We start from the raw sequence: 17,541 nt of genomic DNA on the forward strand, positions 1-17,541 counted from the left end.
AGCCCTTGCAGAGCAAAGGGGAACCACCACCTCAAGGTCTCAGAGCAAGCGACGTCACCGATCGAAAGGCTACCAGCGTGCACCACCGCCAACTAGCCAGCCATTTCACATCCGTTACACTAGGAACAGTGGGTTAACTGCCTTGTTCAGGGGCAGAACGACAGATTTTTACCTTGTCAGCTCGGCGATTCGATCTTGCAACTTTTCGGTTACTAGTCCAATGCTCTAACCACTAGGCTACCTGCCGCCCCCATGTGTGAGCTTGTGGGTGGAGTCAATTGAGTGTGCATAGAACCAGTGCAAAAGAACTGCAATAAATAAATAACTAATAAAGGGGGTCAATACCAACAATTTGAACTGAAACCAGTTGACATGAGATAAGCCACAATATAGCTAAGTAGACCTACATTATGTTATACGCATCAATTTGTTTTGCATCTATGTCAAATATGGCAGGAAGAGCCAGGTAAGGAGTTGGACACATCCTTCATACCCAAGCAAAGGGATAACATTCATTACTTTTGACTGAACCTTAGAAACTCTGCTTTTATAGCCTATAGTAAGAGGGTGTGATGGGAGTTTTAAAATCTGTTATTAATGACACATCCTGTGTTGACAGTATTCAGTGTACATGCTGGTTTATGGACTGTACACATTAAGTAAGTATTTGAAGACCCTAATTGTACTGCTGTGTTTTCATTCCATGTCATGTTTGTTACTTTACACTCACTCAGATGTATCATTTGTGGTTATTAATAATCCATACAAAATGCATAACATGGAGTAGATGTTGACTCTGAAGAGGACTGTACTCTGCAGAGTCACCAAGGTTCTGTCCATTCACAGCTATAGAAAATGTGAAATTCTGACTGGGACTTTTATCTCTCCAAAGAGCCAAATATATCCTAGCATCTTTGCTCATCATTGTGGATCATAGTCAACGCTTAATATTTCTACATGGAAAACCCCCATTATGCAATAATGGACTATGGGATAGTTTGGCATTGTTTATTCCTATCAAGCCAATTAACAGGCTGGGTTGTAAGCTCTACCCCCTGCAAGTTAGTTGACAATAGTTGTGAAAAATGTTCTGCTCTGATTAGTTAATGAAGGGGGAGGAGGAGTTCCAATTGCGATGTTATCTCCTAGGGTTTGAGGACAGAGAAACGTCATGTTTGCTTTCTGGATCACAAAGCTGCAGGAGGAGAGTGGTGTTGGGTAATAGGCAAAAATCAAGAGAGGCAGAGATCTGCGCATCACTGACTTACAGCGCGGACACCACCTCACCCAGATAACGGTTAGTACCAGCCAGGCTTTAAAGATATATTATGCGTTGATCTTTTGTTTCAGTTCTGTAGGGATTGATGTATCTTTCTGTGTATTCATGAGTGTTTTGTGCATCTCAGGGTTTTTCAATGGGATCAAATGTAATTTGGTTTAATTCCACAAAAAATAGGACATGTGCAGATGCAGACCTCTCAAGGTCTCGCTTGGAGACAAACAATTGTACTTAAAGTTGCATCGTCAAGACTTTGGACAAATTTGTAATTGTTTTGCAAAATGTATTTAGTGTTTTATTCATAGAGCCACAGCTTGAAAAGTCAAGCAATTGTCATTGAATAAATTCCACAGAAACAGTAGCTATATAGTACCTCGAAGCTGAAGGAGGATAGGCTGATGAGGGATTTGTCTGATGCTTTAAGAAAAACACACCCTGACTGTTTGTGTCAGGAAAACACACTGTGTCACTTTCATTTATTGTGATGTGTTTCCCTATTGCAAGCACGTGTCCCTCAGGCACAGAGAACCATGGCGTTTACAGGGTTGCTGAGAGAGGAGGACATCAGGGCTGCCGTCAAGGCTTGTCAAGGTGAGTCAAACACGTGAACACACCATTACACACCATTACACACCATTACACACACACACACACACACACACACACACACACACACACACACACACACACACACACACACACACACACACACACACACACACACACACACACACACACACACACACACACACACACACACGCCCAAGAGTCCCACTCCCAAGGGCGGTCCTATATTGGGGGAAGGTTGGTGGGTGGATCCAGGTAACCAGGCAGCCAGGGGGCTGGGGAGCAGCAGAGCAGTTACCACCCAGATACCAGTGTTTATGCTGAGCATTGAAGAGAAGACTAAATCAAGCCAGTCAAGCAGGCTTCATTTGCAGCCCACCAGCATTTAATTATTTAGCTACACATTACATCTGCTTCAGAGGGCAGACTAAAGCACACCATCCAGAATACACCCACATGTAAATGCTTGTATACTCACGTTTCAGTATATCATCAGCATAACTGTTTGTGGTGTATAATATATTATTCAAAACAGACTTGATCCATCATTCTCTTTCTCTGTTCTTTATGAGACATTTGGTTTTCATAATGACCTGAGTGACTCTCTGTAACTGCATAAACTGTGAATAAAAATGTATTGATTTAAACATTTGATCTGTAGCATAATGTCACACGTTCACATTAGAATGGGTTCCCTGAGGTGTTCTGTGAATCTGTGTGTTTAGATTGGATAATAATGTCCTTAACTACCATATTATTGTCAGGGCTCAGTGGCATTAAAATGCTAGAGGGTTTGTGTTTGTGATTGTGAATGTCTGTAGTAGTCAAATGAAAGTAATTTGAGCGCATGAGAGAATGTTACATCTCTCTATTCATCCCCCTCTCCATTCTCTCTCCTTGTCATGCTGGCGGATCTCTCTTTCCTCACACTCTCTCACTTCCTCTCGACATCTCTCTACATTTCTCTTGATCACTTCCCCCATCTCTCCATTAGCTCCAGGCACATTCAACTTCAAGTTGTTCTTTGCACAAGTGGGACTGACCGGCAAGCCAGAGGCAGAGGGCCAACGGGTGTTCAGAGTCCTGGACCAAGACCAGAGTGGATACATAGAGGAGGAGGAGCTGAAGTATGATATGAGTTGGGGAGGGTGGCTGTGTGTGGAGGGAGGTAGGGAGGTAGGGAGGGTGTGTGTGTGGAGGGAGGGGGGTGCACGTGAAGGGGTTGGTCCCAGAAATGTTCCATATGCACAAAAAGCTTATTTAGCTCAAATGTTGTGTACACAATTCTTTACATCCCTGTCAGTGAGCATTTCTTCTTTGCCAAGATAATCCATCCACCTGACAGGTGTGGCATATCAAGAAGCTGATTAAACAGAATTATCATTAGACAGTTGCACCTTGTGCTGGGGACAATAAAAGGCCACTCTAAAATGTGCAGTTTTGTCACACAACACAATGCCACAGATGTCTCAAGTTTTGAGGGAGCATACAATTGGCCTGGTGACTGCAGGAATGTCCACCAGAGTTGTTGCCAGAGAATTTAATGTTCCTTTATCTACCATAAGCCACCTCCAATGTCATTTTAGAACATTTGGCAGTATGTCCAACCAGCCTCACAACAGCAGACCACGTATAACCACGCCAGCCCAGGACCTCCACATCCAGCTTCTTCACCTGTGGGATTGTCTGAGAACAACCACCTGGACAGCTGATGAAACTGTGGGTTTGCACAACTGAAGAATTTCTGCAAAACCTGTCAGAAACCGTTTCAGGGAGGCTCATGTGTGTGCTTGTCGTCCTCACCAGGGTCTTGACCTGACTGCAGTTTGTCGTCAAAACCGACTTCAGTGGGCAAATGCTCATCTTCTATGGCCACTGGCACGCTGGAGAAGTGTGCTCTTCACTGATGAATCCCGGTTTTAACTGTACCGGGCAGATGGTAGACAGCGTGTATGGCGTCATGTTGGCAAGCGGTTTGCTGATGATAACACAATTGCATTTTATCGATGACAATTTGAATGCACAGAGATACTGTGACGAGATCCTGAGGCCCATTGTCATGCCATTCATCCGCCGCCATCACGTCATGTTTCAGCATGATAATGCATGGCCCCATGTTGCAAGGATCTGTACACAATTCCTGGAAGCTGAAAGTGTCCCAGTTCTTAAATAGCCTACATACTCACCAGATATGTCACCCATTGAGCATGTTTGGGAAGCTTTGGATCGACATGTACGACATTGTGTTCCAGTTCTCGCCAATATCCAGCAACTTCGCACAGCCATTGAAAAGAAGTTGGACAATATTTCACAAGCCACAATCAACAAGCCTGATCACCTCTATGTAAAGGAGATGTGTCGCGCTGCATGAGGCAAATGGTGGTCACACCAGATACTGACTGGTTTTCTGATCCACGCCCCTACCTTTATTTTTAAGGTATATGTGACCAACAGATGCATATCTGTATTCCCAGTCATGTGAAATACATAGTTTAGGGCTTAATGAATTAATTTCAGTTTACTGATTTCCTTATATGAGCTGTAACTCAGTAAGATCTTTGAAATTGTTGCATGTTGCATTTATATTTTTGTTCAGTGTAGTTGTGTGTGTGTGTGTGTGTGTGTGTGTGTGTGTGTGTGTGTGTGTGTGTGTGTGTGTGTGTGTGTGTGTGTGTGTGTGTGTGTGTGTGTGTGTGTGTGTGTGTGTGTGTGTGTGTGTGTGTGTGTGTGTGTGTGTGTGTGTGTGTGTGTTTGTCATGCTCATAGAAAGAGCCTGATGTATTCAAGCTGAAATAAACTATACATTACATATCAATACAATGAAGCAGCATTGACACATGAGATGTAGGTGTAGTTCTTCACTCCTCTCTCCTCTCTTTGTTTGTGTATCCCCAGATTATTCCTGCAGAACTTCTCCTCAGGGGCCAGGGAGCTGACTGATGCTGAGACCAGAACTCTCCTAGCGGCAGGAGACAGAGACGGGGATGGAAAGATAGGGATGGAAGGTACAGATTACAGTACACTCACATCAGCACTACACACACCTGACAGGAGAGCAACAGAGGGACTGTCCAATGCTGACACGAAATATCATCTTGATAATAGTTTCAACAGTTTTATATAATTATATTTGATATTATTCCAGATAATAGGGGATATTGCATCTGAAGGAAGGAAGGAACGCTGCAAAGGCATAGTGGAAGAACCAGTAAATAAATGCAAGCTTTTTCAACGTATGCAATATTCACTGTGACTTGGCTGTGAGGTCACACGTCAGGTGATCACTATATCTCTTTGTCATCGCTCTGTTTCTCTGTTCTCTTGCAGAGTTCTGCGCTTTGCTGAAATGAAGCTTTCACTCCTCATCAGGGCTCTCTTTTTTTTCTTTCTTTTGGTACTTTTTACAACGTCTGGAACCCAAAACGTCCAGATTCAGCAAGTCTGGAGGGAAATGCCCACCTCAGCGACTCGATTTACATGCCTGCTGGTCCTCTCCCCGGTTGATGGTGCATCTTGGCACATAAGTTCGTAGCCGTGGATATTAGGTGTATAAGTCAGTATCAATCTATCCATTGGGTAACTGGTACGGTTTAATAAAGGATTTAAAACGTAGATATGATGTCCGTGTGTCTTACTACAGTCCCGAAGGTTATGTTGGCGTTTCAGTGCGTATTTGGGTCTAAGCTATTAGCCTGATTACCCCCGTGCATTTTAATTGTGTGTTCTGCATGGGCCTACAAGAGACAACGCAGCTCTAAATGTGATGATATAAGCAAAGTGCCCACGGCTTGTGCAGGCTGCATTTCCGATGCAGTATAAAGCAAGCGAGAGGCTGCGTGCCTACAGCACGCAACCATGGACAAGACCCGGAGCCCGGACGATGCCAACTACAGTACATCACAGAGTGACGGAAACCTCTTGAGTAGATGACGACGAGAGAGATCATTCATCAAGACAATGAGATGAGTAGCCTCTTGTAAGCATCAGTTAAATCCATCTTAATTTACTTATACTGTACTGACAGCGATACGTCAGTCTGCAATGAGGCCAGACAGGTTAAATATGGTTAGATGTGGGCAAAACAAAATATTTCGGAAAAATTATAAAAACATTTGATTAACTCATTCAGTTTTGTGTTCCCCGTATGGCGTGTCCATATCAGGACTAACACCGCCTTCTGCTGGAGATAATTCAAATGAATACTTTTCAGACCTAAACATGCTTATTTCGATAGATGGGTTAACATCTGCCTTTGCCCATGAAGAATCATGTGAATAAAATATATAACATTGTATTATCTATTGTAAACGAAAAAGCCGAGAGCATTCATTTTGATATATGCATACAATTATGCGTAATGTTTGAGTAGGCTGTAGCCTATAACAGTGTTCCCCAACTGGCATCCAGCGGGCCGAAATCTGTTCCAAAGTATTCCCACACATAATAGAGAGATATACAGTAACAGTCAAAAGTTTGGACACACCTACTCATTCAAGGGTTTTTCTTTATTTTTACTATTTTCTACATTGTAGAATAATAGTGAAGACATCAAAACTAGTAAAATAACACATATGGAATCATGTAGTAACCAAAAAAGTGTTAAACAAATCAAAATATATTTGAGATTCTTCAAAGTAGCCACCCTTTGTCTTGATCTATGCTTTGCACACTCTTGGCATTCTCTCAACCAGCTTCACCTGGAATTATTTTCCAACCGTCTTGAAGGAGTTCCCACATATGCTGGGCACTTGTTGGCTGATTTTCCTTCACTCTGCGGTCCAACTCATCCCAAACCATCTCAATTGGGTTGAGGTCGGGTGATTGTGGAGGCCAGGTCATCTGATGCAGCACTCCATCACTCTCTTTATTGGTCAAATAGCCCTTACACAGCCTGGAGGTGTGTTGTGTCATTGTCCTGTTGGAAAAACAAATGATAGTCCCACTAAGCACAAACCAGATGGGATGGCGTATCACTGCAGAATGCTGTGGTAGCCTGCTGGTTAAGTATGCCTTCAATTATAAATAAATCACCATCAGTGTCACCAGCAAAGCACCATCTCACCTCCTCCTCCATGTTTCACGGTGGGAACCACACATGCGGAGATAATCCGTTCACATCCTCTGTGTCTCACAAAGACATGGCGTTTGGAACCAAAAATCTCAAATTTGGATTCATCAGACCAAAGGACAGATTTCCACGTTAGTTGACAACTCAACCAAATGTAAATCAAAACTAGCCGTTTAATGATGTCTGTGTCCTGTGGGATGGCTCTGCATGGCATCCCAGTTTCGTAAATAGTTGTATTGATCGAAGGCTTTTCTTTCTCAGGCGGTAAAAGGTGATGGAGGACACTCACGTCGAATTCCATGCGTACCCTCTCCATCCGTCTTTGTCTCCCAACTGACTGACGGATACTCTATATCCAACACCACACAGGTGACATGCTATTCCCGTTAGTGCAGTGTCGCATTGAGAAAGGAAGGCGTTCTTTCTACCATTCCATCCAGGTGTAAACACAATGTCATGGTGAAGTTGTTTGAGAGCTAATAAACTGCTCGGAGTGGCTATATAGCTGGTATAGGAGCATAGCATTCAACCTTTGTAGCCAGGCCTACTTCACACACATGGGCGTAAATGTTGCCGGCATTATTTAAACTCATTGCCTATAAAGAAGAAGGATTAGGTGGTAAGAGGCTTCATTTTAAAAACGTATTTACTGATTCTGTGGAATTGTTAAAGGTCCTCTATGCAGGGGAGTCGCAGAAGGGTAGAATGCGTATTAAAGTGACTATATCAAAATATTTTGTGCGTAATATGCCTAGCTGTGTTTGTGTCAATTAGTAAATCAATTAGATCAATCACGAAAAAGCATGAAGTCATGAAGAGCTGAAGTGTTCCTTTCCACCATGGGTCTACCCTTAGCAACATATCTTAATAGGCTATAATGATATTTACATTCTACCCTGGAAACAGAAACCTAATATGTTGTGACTTTATGAGTTTAAAATGTTTTTACATTCTATCAATAGGGCTGGCCTGATACTGAGAATTGATACCCCCAAACAACCGGTTTTCTTTTATCTGCCCAGATGCGTGAATAGTTGGTCAATGAAGTCACTCCCTAGCCTACTTTGGTTTCAAGACGGCTATGACCTTGCCACGTCTTTAGGCCCTCACACACATGGCCCTAACTCAGAGCCCCTGAACAACCTCATTTGTTACGTTAAAAATAGCATTTTTTTTTTTCAAAACCGATGCTGATTTAGTAACTGGGACTCAAACTCCTATAAATGGTGTGGGTCACCGCACCGGGTCACGGGAATACAAAACAGAAGGAAAGGGGTTAGGGTCAGCCAACTCGAGTTATCCACAAATTTTCACTCGCCTTCACGCAGCGCAATGGTGAGTAGGATGTGCGCTCTCCGAAGGAACTTCAGTGCGCAAAGGGATCTCAGATGGTGGCATTGAATTGGAATACATCAGAATAGTGAATATGGAACCAAAATCTTACATGGAGCACCGGACCTCTCAGTAAAAATGGATTAAAAACATTTTAGGGACAATTTTCAGCAGAGGCAAACTTGATAATTTATGGACAGCAGTTGTGAAGGTGGATAACAATTTGAGCTTCTTACCAACCGTTATAATCATTAGTCACTGATTTGTTCTCCTGTTTTATTTTATTTATTTGAAAAACAATAAGATTATGATAATTAAAGACAAAAGAGAAGTACATGTGCAGCGTGTATGGAGAGGTAAAACAACAAAACGGGGCTTGTAAAGCACCTCCTTTCAAATAGAGAAAAATAAAGAGGAATGGAATGGAATAACTAATAGTTTTATTTATACAAATGCCAGATGTTATGCAAAAGAGAGAATCACCAAAAGCTATGCCTCGAAAAGTTGGGTTTCCTGAGATGGGGGTCATAGTCTAGCTGCCTCTGATAGGCATGAAAGAGAGAGTGATTCTGTTACAGATGCAGTGAATGTCATTCAATTTACTGAATCATATCACACACTCGTATTACAAACAAACCCAAAATATAGTAGCCTATATTTACCTCATAAACAGTATGCCTATAATTATTTAAAATTGTCTATTTAACCTTTTACACTCGTGGAAATGAGCTTATATGGATAGGGATACATTGAAATGTTTCTTGCAGAAGAAGTATGAAAACCATATGCATAACAATGGTAGCAATTGAAAGGGAACAGTTTGGAAATTATGGGGAAATGATTAGACACAACGGTTCACCTGACACAAGACTGAATCCAATCATTACATTGTTTATTTTATGTGCATTTTACATGTACTGTACTTCTCGCGGCATTTGTTGAGAACGAAATCTGAAAATACTATGGATACATTCAGTAACATGACACGAACATTCCTGGAAAATGCGGGTTAGGTGCAAAATAAGACAAATAAATGACAAGGTTTGAGTGAGAGGACTAACTGGTGTCTCCAAGTGGCCACACACCTCTCCAAATTGTGCACAGTTCCTAAGTAATTTTACTCAAAGAAGTCTTCAACTATTAGGTGCTTTTTTAAGCTCTCCTAGAGCAAGTACACTTATAGTTATTTGGTGAGGAACACAACCCTGCATCCCTGCCATCACACAATTACTGTTGTTGTTTACGCAATCAAAAAACAGTCCATTATAAATTGCAATCTGGGTCAGGTGGGCATGATAGCATGTTCTGTTGCCAACACGTTATTACAGTTTTAGACTTTCACAATGCAATTCAGGGAAACAGATCATCATTTTGGTGCGCTTTGAAATGAGTCATTAGTGCATTCTGGTGCATGTTCCGCAGCTAATTTTCTTCACAAAAGACAAACATAGGCTCATTGTGTTCAGAACAACCCAGGGTATGACGACATCTCATATTCTAACTGTACATCAAACAAAGTGATCATAAACGCTGACACTGTTTATGCAGCCCAGCCTCACATTCAATTCGCGCATATATGTACAAAATGTATTTCAGCAGATTTCGTGCGTTTTTGTGCATTTTTTGGGGTGGTTCAATTCGTTTGAAAATACACGAATTTCTGTGCTACTTAATTTGTGCGAAAATACACGAATTTCTGTGCTACTTAATTCGTGCGAAAAGACACGAATTTAACCAGTTGGCGACACACAAGCCGTTGCAACAACCATAGACGCGATCGCCTGTATTTATTTATTTTACGTTATGAATATATAGACATTTTGTCTTTTTTTTAACCATATAACCATAAGAGTTTATATATATATTGTCTTTATTTAATCCCTATTAAAACATTGTGGTTTTATGCCTATATGTACTGTTTTCGATTTTTCTGAACAGACTTCAGTATGGAATGAATCATGCAATGCATGATGGCTAATGGTGTTTTATTCGGTTGTAGTTCCATGTATTTCTTAAAAAACAAACGTGTAAACCATTTTTATTGACCAGAATGTAACTGAAAATACAATGGCAGCCTTGCCATTGTCCATCAATAACAAAACATTTTTTTTTCATATAACATTTGGGGAAACGTCTGCAGTCATTGTAGTCTTACATTTTGTTGGCCAACCAAAATTACCAAAACGTTAACCCGTAATAAGGCTAGGGTGGCTGAGTGTAAATACATGGCTCTGAGTGTAAGCACCTTTTCACTAGAAACGTTCTTGTGTTCAAATTACCGTCAGTGCGAAATAGCTAGAAAGCTTTCGTATTTCCACTTGGCTGCACCTACGGTTACGATAACGATAAATCAAGTGCAATACCTGCGTCGACCTGTGTCGAGCAGCAAAACACCGGAAAGCTTCTAGCCTACCGGAAAGTTACAAGAAGAACAAGAATAGTTACCTCATCCGGTCATGTGACACTCTGGATGCCCCCTAAAAGCAATTTCAACCGTTTTGAAAAATGACGCCTGGTAACCCCAAAAAAATACCAGGTGCATGAAAAGTTTGGACTTAGAATATTTTTTGAAAACCTCCATAAATCACTCAGGCCAGCACCCATTGATTTGGGGCGGTAGTATAGTATAGGTAGTATCCCAGAGCGGGTATGGAAGTCTGGATCCCCCCTAAAAGCATTTAAGGCTCTGTGTGTCTTTAAGCACCATACTTTTTCACTCAGTCCTTGCTGTGTGTGTGTGTGTGTGTGTGTGTGTGTGTGTGTGTGTGTGTGTGTGTGTGTGTGTGTGTGTGTGTGTGTGTGTGTGTGTGTGTGTGTGTGTGTGTGTGTGTGTGTGTGTGTGTGTGTGTGTGAGCTTTTCTTTGACATCTGTTTAGCGAAATTACTGATTTACAGTTCATGAGGGTTGACCGATTCACACATTTAAAGTTTTGGAAAGATCTGACTTTTTTAAACCTTCGAAACAGCACCTATGACCCCATTTTAAGGCACTTCTGGTTGGCACAGGAAGCTATAAGTAAATACATATCCTGATCGGGGTATGCTTTTACAGAATCCTGAGTTTTAAGTCTATACGTTAAGAACTGACTGATTTACACAGGGTTGAATGCACTATATAACACAAACTGCTGGTTGGGTATGGCAAAACACTTTTAGGGTGATTTTATCACTTCCGGTTGCTCCAGGAAGCTTAGAATCAACACAGGTAGACCTCATAGTGGCTTGATGGATTGTCATTGAAGACAGGTTCATAAGACATTCATAACCCACATAGGCTTCAGGTTGAATTTAGGGGTGCAGGCAATGTGTTCCTATGGGGTGAGATGTCATTGTAAACTGTTTGATGTAAACACCTTCTTTTAACTGTTAAGGGTTAATGCCACACGGTCAAGGTTAGGCTTGCACAGAGACCTTAGGAACGTTCCTGAGGTCAAATTGTGCTTCTAAACCTTAACAGTTCTCTCTCTGTCTCCCAAAAGCAAAAGACTTGAAATGTAGGTCAAGGGTCATCTTCTTGTCACTGTCGCTGCGCTCAGACCGAGCAAGCTACGGTCAAGCGGGGCATCTCGTTGAACTCGGCACGGCTATGGTGATGTCATTTTTAGTGGTGATTTCAGAATGCTATTTTGGTGGTTTTTCACTGTTGAAACATATTGCAAATGCACAAAAGTCAACTAGCAAGTCAGTGTCCATCAGCCAATTAGATATTTTCAGACACCAAACTGATACCATCTGACTCCAAACTCACTTTTTCCAACTCGTTTAGAAGCCAACTATCACATATTTCAGAGCAGGCCCAAAATTCACAGCGCCTTCCATTTAAACCATAATAAAACAAATAATACGTAGTTATGTTCTAGCTGCGGGTCCAGTTTTCACATTATGTTTAGCCCTATGTGAGGCGACCTCGAATCCCAAGTTTCGGCTCGATAGGTCATTCGGTGCCCGAGCAAAACCTTAATTGGTGCTGAAATTCCACTTTTTTCCATGCCTTGCTACGGGGTCCTTGAATGAGCTATCGGACAGAAATGTCGGGGTCCGTCTCTATGGGCCGAGCCGGTTTCAATGCACCTAGTCTTGCAACTCTGGGACTTTTCTAAATGTCACCATTTTGTAATGCTCAAAATGAATTGAAGTCAATGCAAATGCACCGAGGCTTTTTATCGGTCCGAGAACCTTCTAGAGCCACATAACTCACCGTGCTTAATCGACCTGAGCTCTAGAACAGGTTTGTAAAGTTTCAGAACTCTAGGTCTGATGGTTCTTTAAAAGTTCAAACAAAAGTAACTATTGCAGGCACTGTCTGCCTCTAAGCCCCTCAGTGTGTCACTCCATCCTTTCTGTGTGGGTGTGTAAATTTTTCCTTGAAATCTGATGGGATGAATGACTGATTTACAGTTCATGAGGGTTGCCTATTCACATATATTAAGTTTTGGAAAGATTTGACTTTTTTAACCCTTCGAAACAGCCCTTTTGACACCAATTATGGCACTTCCGGTTGGCACAGGAAGCTGAAAGTAAACACATATCCTCATTGGAGTAGGCTTTTACAGAATCCTGAGTTTTAAGTCTATACGTTAAGAACTCACTGATTTACATAGGGTTGAATGCACTATTTCTCTCAAACTGCAGGTTGGGTATGGCAAACACTTTTAGGGTGATTTAACCACTTCCGGTTGCTCCAGGAAGCTTAGAATCGATACAGGTAGACCTCATAGTGGCCTGATGGATTGTCATCGAAGACAGGTTCATAAGGCATTATTAACCCACATAGGTTGAATTTAGGGGTGCAGGCAATGTGTTCCTATGGGGTGAGATGTCATTGTAAACTGTTTGATGTAAACACCTTCTTTAAACTATTAAGGGTTAATGCCACATGGTCAATGTTAGGCTTGCACAGATCGGGAGGACCTTAGGAACGTTCCTGAGGTCATATTGTGCTTCTAACCTTAACGGTTCTCTCTCTGTCTCCCAAAAGCAAAAAAATATGAAATTGAGGTCAAAGGGTCATTTGGGTCCTTCTTCTTGTCCCTGTCGCTGCACTCAGACCGAGCTAGCTACGGTCAAGCGGGGCATCTTGTTGAACTCGGCACGGCCTGGAGATAATGGCAATGCCATTGCAGGCTTTGTGTGTCTTTAAGCACCGTACTTTTTCACTCCATCCTTTTATCCCCTTTTCTTCGTGGTATCCAATCGCTAGTAATTACTATCTTGTCTCATCGCTACAACTCCCGTATGGGCTCAGGAGAGACGAAGGTCGAAAGCCACGCGTCCTCCGAAGCACAACCCAACCAAGCCGCACTGCTTCTTAACACAGCGCGCCTCCAACCCGGAAGCCAGACGCACCAATGTGTCGGAGGAAACACCGTGCACATGGCCCCCTTGGCTAGCGCGCACTGCCCCCGGCCCGCCACAGGAGTCGCTGGAGCGCGATGAGACAAGGATATCCCTACCGGCCAAACCCTCCCTAACCCGGACGACGCTAGGCCAACGGACCTCCCGGTCGCGGCCGGCTGCGGCAGAGCCTGGGCGCGAACCCAGAGACTCTGGTGGCGCAGCTAGCACTGCGATGCAGTGCCCTAGACCACTGCGCCACCCGGGAGGCAGATCTGACCTTTTTAACCCTTCGAAACTGACCCTATGGCACCATTTGAAGGTACTTCCGGTTGACATAGGAAGCTGAAAGTGAACACATATCCTCCTTGGGGTAGGCTCTTATATAATATTGAGTTTTAAGTCTTTATGTTAAGAACTGACTTATTTACAGAGGGTTAAATGAGTGTGTGTTATTTCATAAAATCACATAAAATCACAGAATTCTGGCAGAGCTTCGAGACCCACTTAAAAAATGTTCGTCTGAACACACTGCAACTGGATCTGTAACTTTTTTTTTTTAACTCCTTTTTGTGAACATGACCAATTTGTCAATGTACGATTTCTCTTAAATTACGATAGATAAATGGCTGGTTCTTTTTTTCCTGACACCGTATGCTTATGTACTTTGACGTGAAGCGGTCAAATTAGCACCCTACTTTGCGTTTTTGACCTTTAATCACAGAAAAATGGCCATAACTCAAAAAGCGTTGAGGCCTCGACGCCATCTTGTTCGGGACCAACTGTCCATTACGTCTTCGAAATATTTTCCGTTTAGGAGAAAAGGCCACATGCATTTGCAATATTATTTATTTTCCCTCTGGTGGGAATTTCCGAGACTGCGGAAAAATGACCAAAATGTGTTATTTTTATAAAACGGAAACCGAACGTCCGAGAGATTTAGTTTGATGACTTCCTGAAAGATCTCTCCCCCGCTCACGGCCCGACGCCGTCCACGAATTTTAGAAACGTTGCAGGACGTCTAGTAAGGGACCTTACATTTGCAATGTGGCGTTTCTCACTAACCATATGGTGAGTGCTAAAATGTTCCCTTAAGGTATGGAAAGGCCTTGGAAAGGCCATAAGTGTAAGCCAACATAATTCATTATTTTACATTAACATGTAATACATGCATTATGAAGAAAATGGTGTAATTTAGGCTCCACGAAATATGAAATGGGTTATGAAGAAAATCGTGTATGGTTGCCTACATGACAAAAAGGCGTTCTGATTACAAGTGCACCAGTATCCAAAGTATTAAGCGAAATCAAGCACAGAAAACAGCATTGGCATTAATAAAACAATATTTCCCACGAATTAAGTCGCACTTAAATGTGCGTCTTTTCTCAAAAATTCTGTTCAGCAAGTCTAAAACAGTACATATAGGCATACAACGACACATTTTAAAACATGGTTAAACAAAGACAACATTTCTGTATATTCATGACGTTGAATTAGCCATTAAGAAGAACAAAAATGAAATATAAATTATCGCGTCTATATGGTTGTTGCAAAGGCTTGTGTCGCCTACTGGTTAAATTCGTGTCTTTTCGCACGAATTAAGTAGAACAGAAATTCGTGTATTTTTGCACGAATTAAGTAGCACAGAAATTCGTGTATTTTCAAACGAATTGAACCACCCCAAAAATGCACAAAAACGCACGAAATCTGCTGAAATATATTTTGTACATATATGCGCGAATTGAATGTGAGACTGTGTTGGTTTATGACATGGGTTTTAGGATATGGAAATGTGAAGTGCACATTTGGACTCATGGGTGTTTGGCTTGCTTATATGACATCAAAGTGGTATTTATTATAATCTTCCAACGTCTCATCTTTCAAAAATACATAGAGTCTTCTTAATTTACAGAATTTTCCTCAGTCAGACAACAAAACATTTGCAAAAGTTTCCCAATTAGCGGGAGTGATGGGGCCAGGCTGCAACTGTCGTATGAGGTGCTCAAGTTCCAACACAAGTTCAGCTGTCAGTAAAAATCAAATCAAAACATACAGTGCTGTGAAGCGCAGAGCCAGAACTTTGACGTCATGTATAGCATGTTGTACAGCCACTGCTTTCCAATTTAGGGGTTTATCAGTGCCCAAATTTGCAATTTTCAATCCGTATTAGTGTGAATGTAAAGGGCTACAATGTAATGTAGCCTTAAAAACATTTTTTCCCCACATGTCACTAATTTGGCAAAGTGATGATGAAAAAAAGATTACATTATAAATGCTTCTACACGCTGAAAAGATTGAGAAATTGGTAATTAGTCAAACCAAATCTGTGGCCGAACCGACTGTGAAGCCTGTTTAACTAGCACTGCATGTTTTGCGCCAAGTTGGAGTTGTGCGCATGACGCACACGTTTGGATCGATTTACAGAGTTGGCATCTGTTTCTTCCCCACAGTGGCAAATAAAATATAATAAAACTCATTTAAAAACGTTAAAAATCTATATCTTGTCTTTCTATTCATCTTAATTTTAACCTTAATGTAACCTCGTGGGTTATTCACTCTTGAAAACAACGTCTAAATGTGACCCCTATAGTGTTGACAGTGTTAACAGTTAAATGTAAGAACATTATCATTTCCCAGACAAGGCTAGATCTCTCCATCTATGGCCGCAATTCTCGCTGCAGCTGATGTGACCGCAGCTCTGGCTACATGCTCAGGTAAAAATTATACCAGTTTGTCAACAGAAATCAGCAGGTCCAATTTTTCTTCACTTCAAACCTACTATGTCAGATTGTGTTTCACTTGTGTGTTTCACAAAGTACTCGTTGTATATTATACTTTCTACGGTGCATAATAGATCCAGAAAAGATGCTCAATATATCACCAGCATAGGCAGATAACACCATAGTGCCCATGAAGCTCATCACTAAGCTAAGGACCCTGGGACTAAACACCTCTCTCTGCAACTGGATCCTGGACTTCCCGATGGGCGATCCAGGTGGTAAGGGTAGGCAACAACATGTCTGCCATGCTGATCCCCAACACTGGGGCCCCTCAGGGGTGTGTACTTAGTCCCCTCCTGTACTCCCTATTTACCCACGACTACGGGGCCAAACATGACTCCAACACCATCATTAAGTTTGCTGACGACACAACACTGGTAGGCCTGATCACCAACAACGATGAGACAACCTATAGGGAATTCAGATAATTGGCAGTGTGGTGCCAGGACAACAACCTCTTCCTCAATGTGAGCAAGACAAAGGAGCTGATCGTGGACTACAGGAAAAGGAGGGCCGAACAGGCCCCCATTAACATCGACGGGGCTGTGGTGTAGTAGAGCGGGTCGAGAGTTTCAAATTCCTTGTCCACATCACCAATGAACTATCATGATCCAAACACACCAAGACAGTCGTGAAGAGGGCACGACAAAACCTTTTCCCCCTCAGGAGACTGAAAAGATTTAGCATGGGTCCCCAGATCCTCAAAAAGTTCTACAGCTGCACCATTGAGAGCATCCTGCCTGGTTGCATCACCGCCTGGTATGACAACTGCTTCGCATCTGACCGTAAGGCGCTACAGAGGGTAGTGCGTACGGCCCAGTACATCCCTGGGGCCAAGCTTCCTGCCATCCAGGACCTCTATACCAGGCGGTGTCAGAGAAAGGCCCTAAAAATGTTCTAAGACTCCAGCCACCCTAGTCATAGGGCAAGCGGAACCGGAGCACCAAGTCTAGGACCAAAAGGCTCCTTAACAGCTTCTACCCCCAAGCCGTAAGACTGCTGAACAATTCATCAAATGGCTACCGGACTATTTACATTGTCCAATAACACATTTGTATATTTGGTACACATTTGAGGCGTTATAGTTGGTTTATTCATCATCATCCCGTACAACTGATATACATGGAGTCCACAGCGAATTAAATGCTGACCTGCAGGTTCACCTCTCAACACTGCAGAAA

At 42.3% G+C, this 17,541-nt stretch overlaps 1 protein-coding gene across 3 annotated transcripts; it reads left to right on the forward strand.

The window, feature by feature from the left end:
* The first annotated feature begins 983 nt into the window (after positions 1-983).
* On the forward strand, positions 984-5,458 carry pvalb5 (parvalbumin 5). 3 transcript variants are annotated; one of them, XM_071395733.1, is made up of 5 exons: positions 984-1,297; positions 1,798-1,870; positions 2,841-2,973; positions 4,742-4,851; positions 5,277-5,458. In XM_071395733.1, exons 2-5 carry the CDS (start codon positions 1,810-1,812, stop codon positions 5,348-5,350), a joined length of 378 nt encoding a protein of 125 aa, XP_071251834.1. In that variant the 5' UTR covers positions 984-1,297; positions 1,798-1,809; the 3' UTR covers positions 5,351-5,458. The 3 variants fall into 3 exon arrangements, with proteins under 3 accessions (XP_071251834.1, XP_071251826.1, XP_071251839.1); XM_071395725.1 differs by having other exon boundaries at positions 1,062-1,297; positions 1,784-1,870; XM_071395738.1 differs by having other exon boundaries at positions 1,123-1,297; positions 1,784-1,870; positions 5,174-5,458.
* Positions 5,459-17,541: the final 12,083 nt, after the last annotated feature.

Source organism: Salvelinus alpinus, chromosome 1 (assembly GCF_045679555.1).
Source record: "Salvelinus alpinus chromosome 1, SLU_Salpinus.1, whole genome shotgun sequence".
Classification (NCBI taxonomy): domain Eukaryota; kingdom Metazoa; phylum Chordata; class Actinopteri; order Salmoniformes; family Salmonidae; genus Salvelinus; species Salvelinus alpinus.

Excerpts from the sequence above, each read along its gene's own strand:
- pvalb5 (XM_071395733.1), top strand. The coding sequence starts at position 1,810 with ATGGCGTTTACAGGGTTGCTGAGAGAGGAGGACATCAGGGCTGCCGTC. Across the intron at positions 1,871-2,840 it reads TGCCGTCAAGGCTTGTCAAG|CTCCAGGCACATTCAACTTC; the intron begins GTGAGTCAAACA and ends TCTCTCCATTAG. Across the intron at positions 2,974-4,741 it reads ATAGAGGAGGAGGAGCTGAA|ATTATTCCTGCAGAACTTCT; the intron begins GTATGATATGAG and ends GTGTATCCCCAG.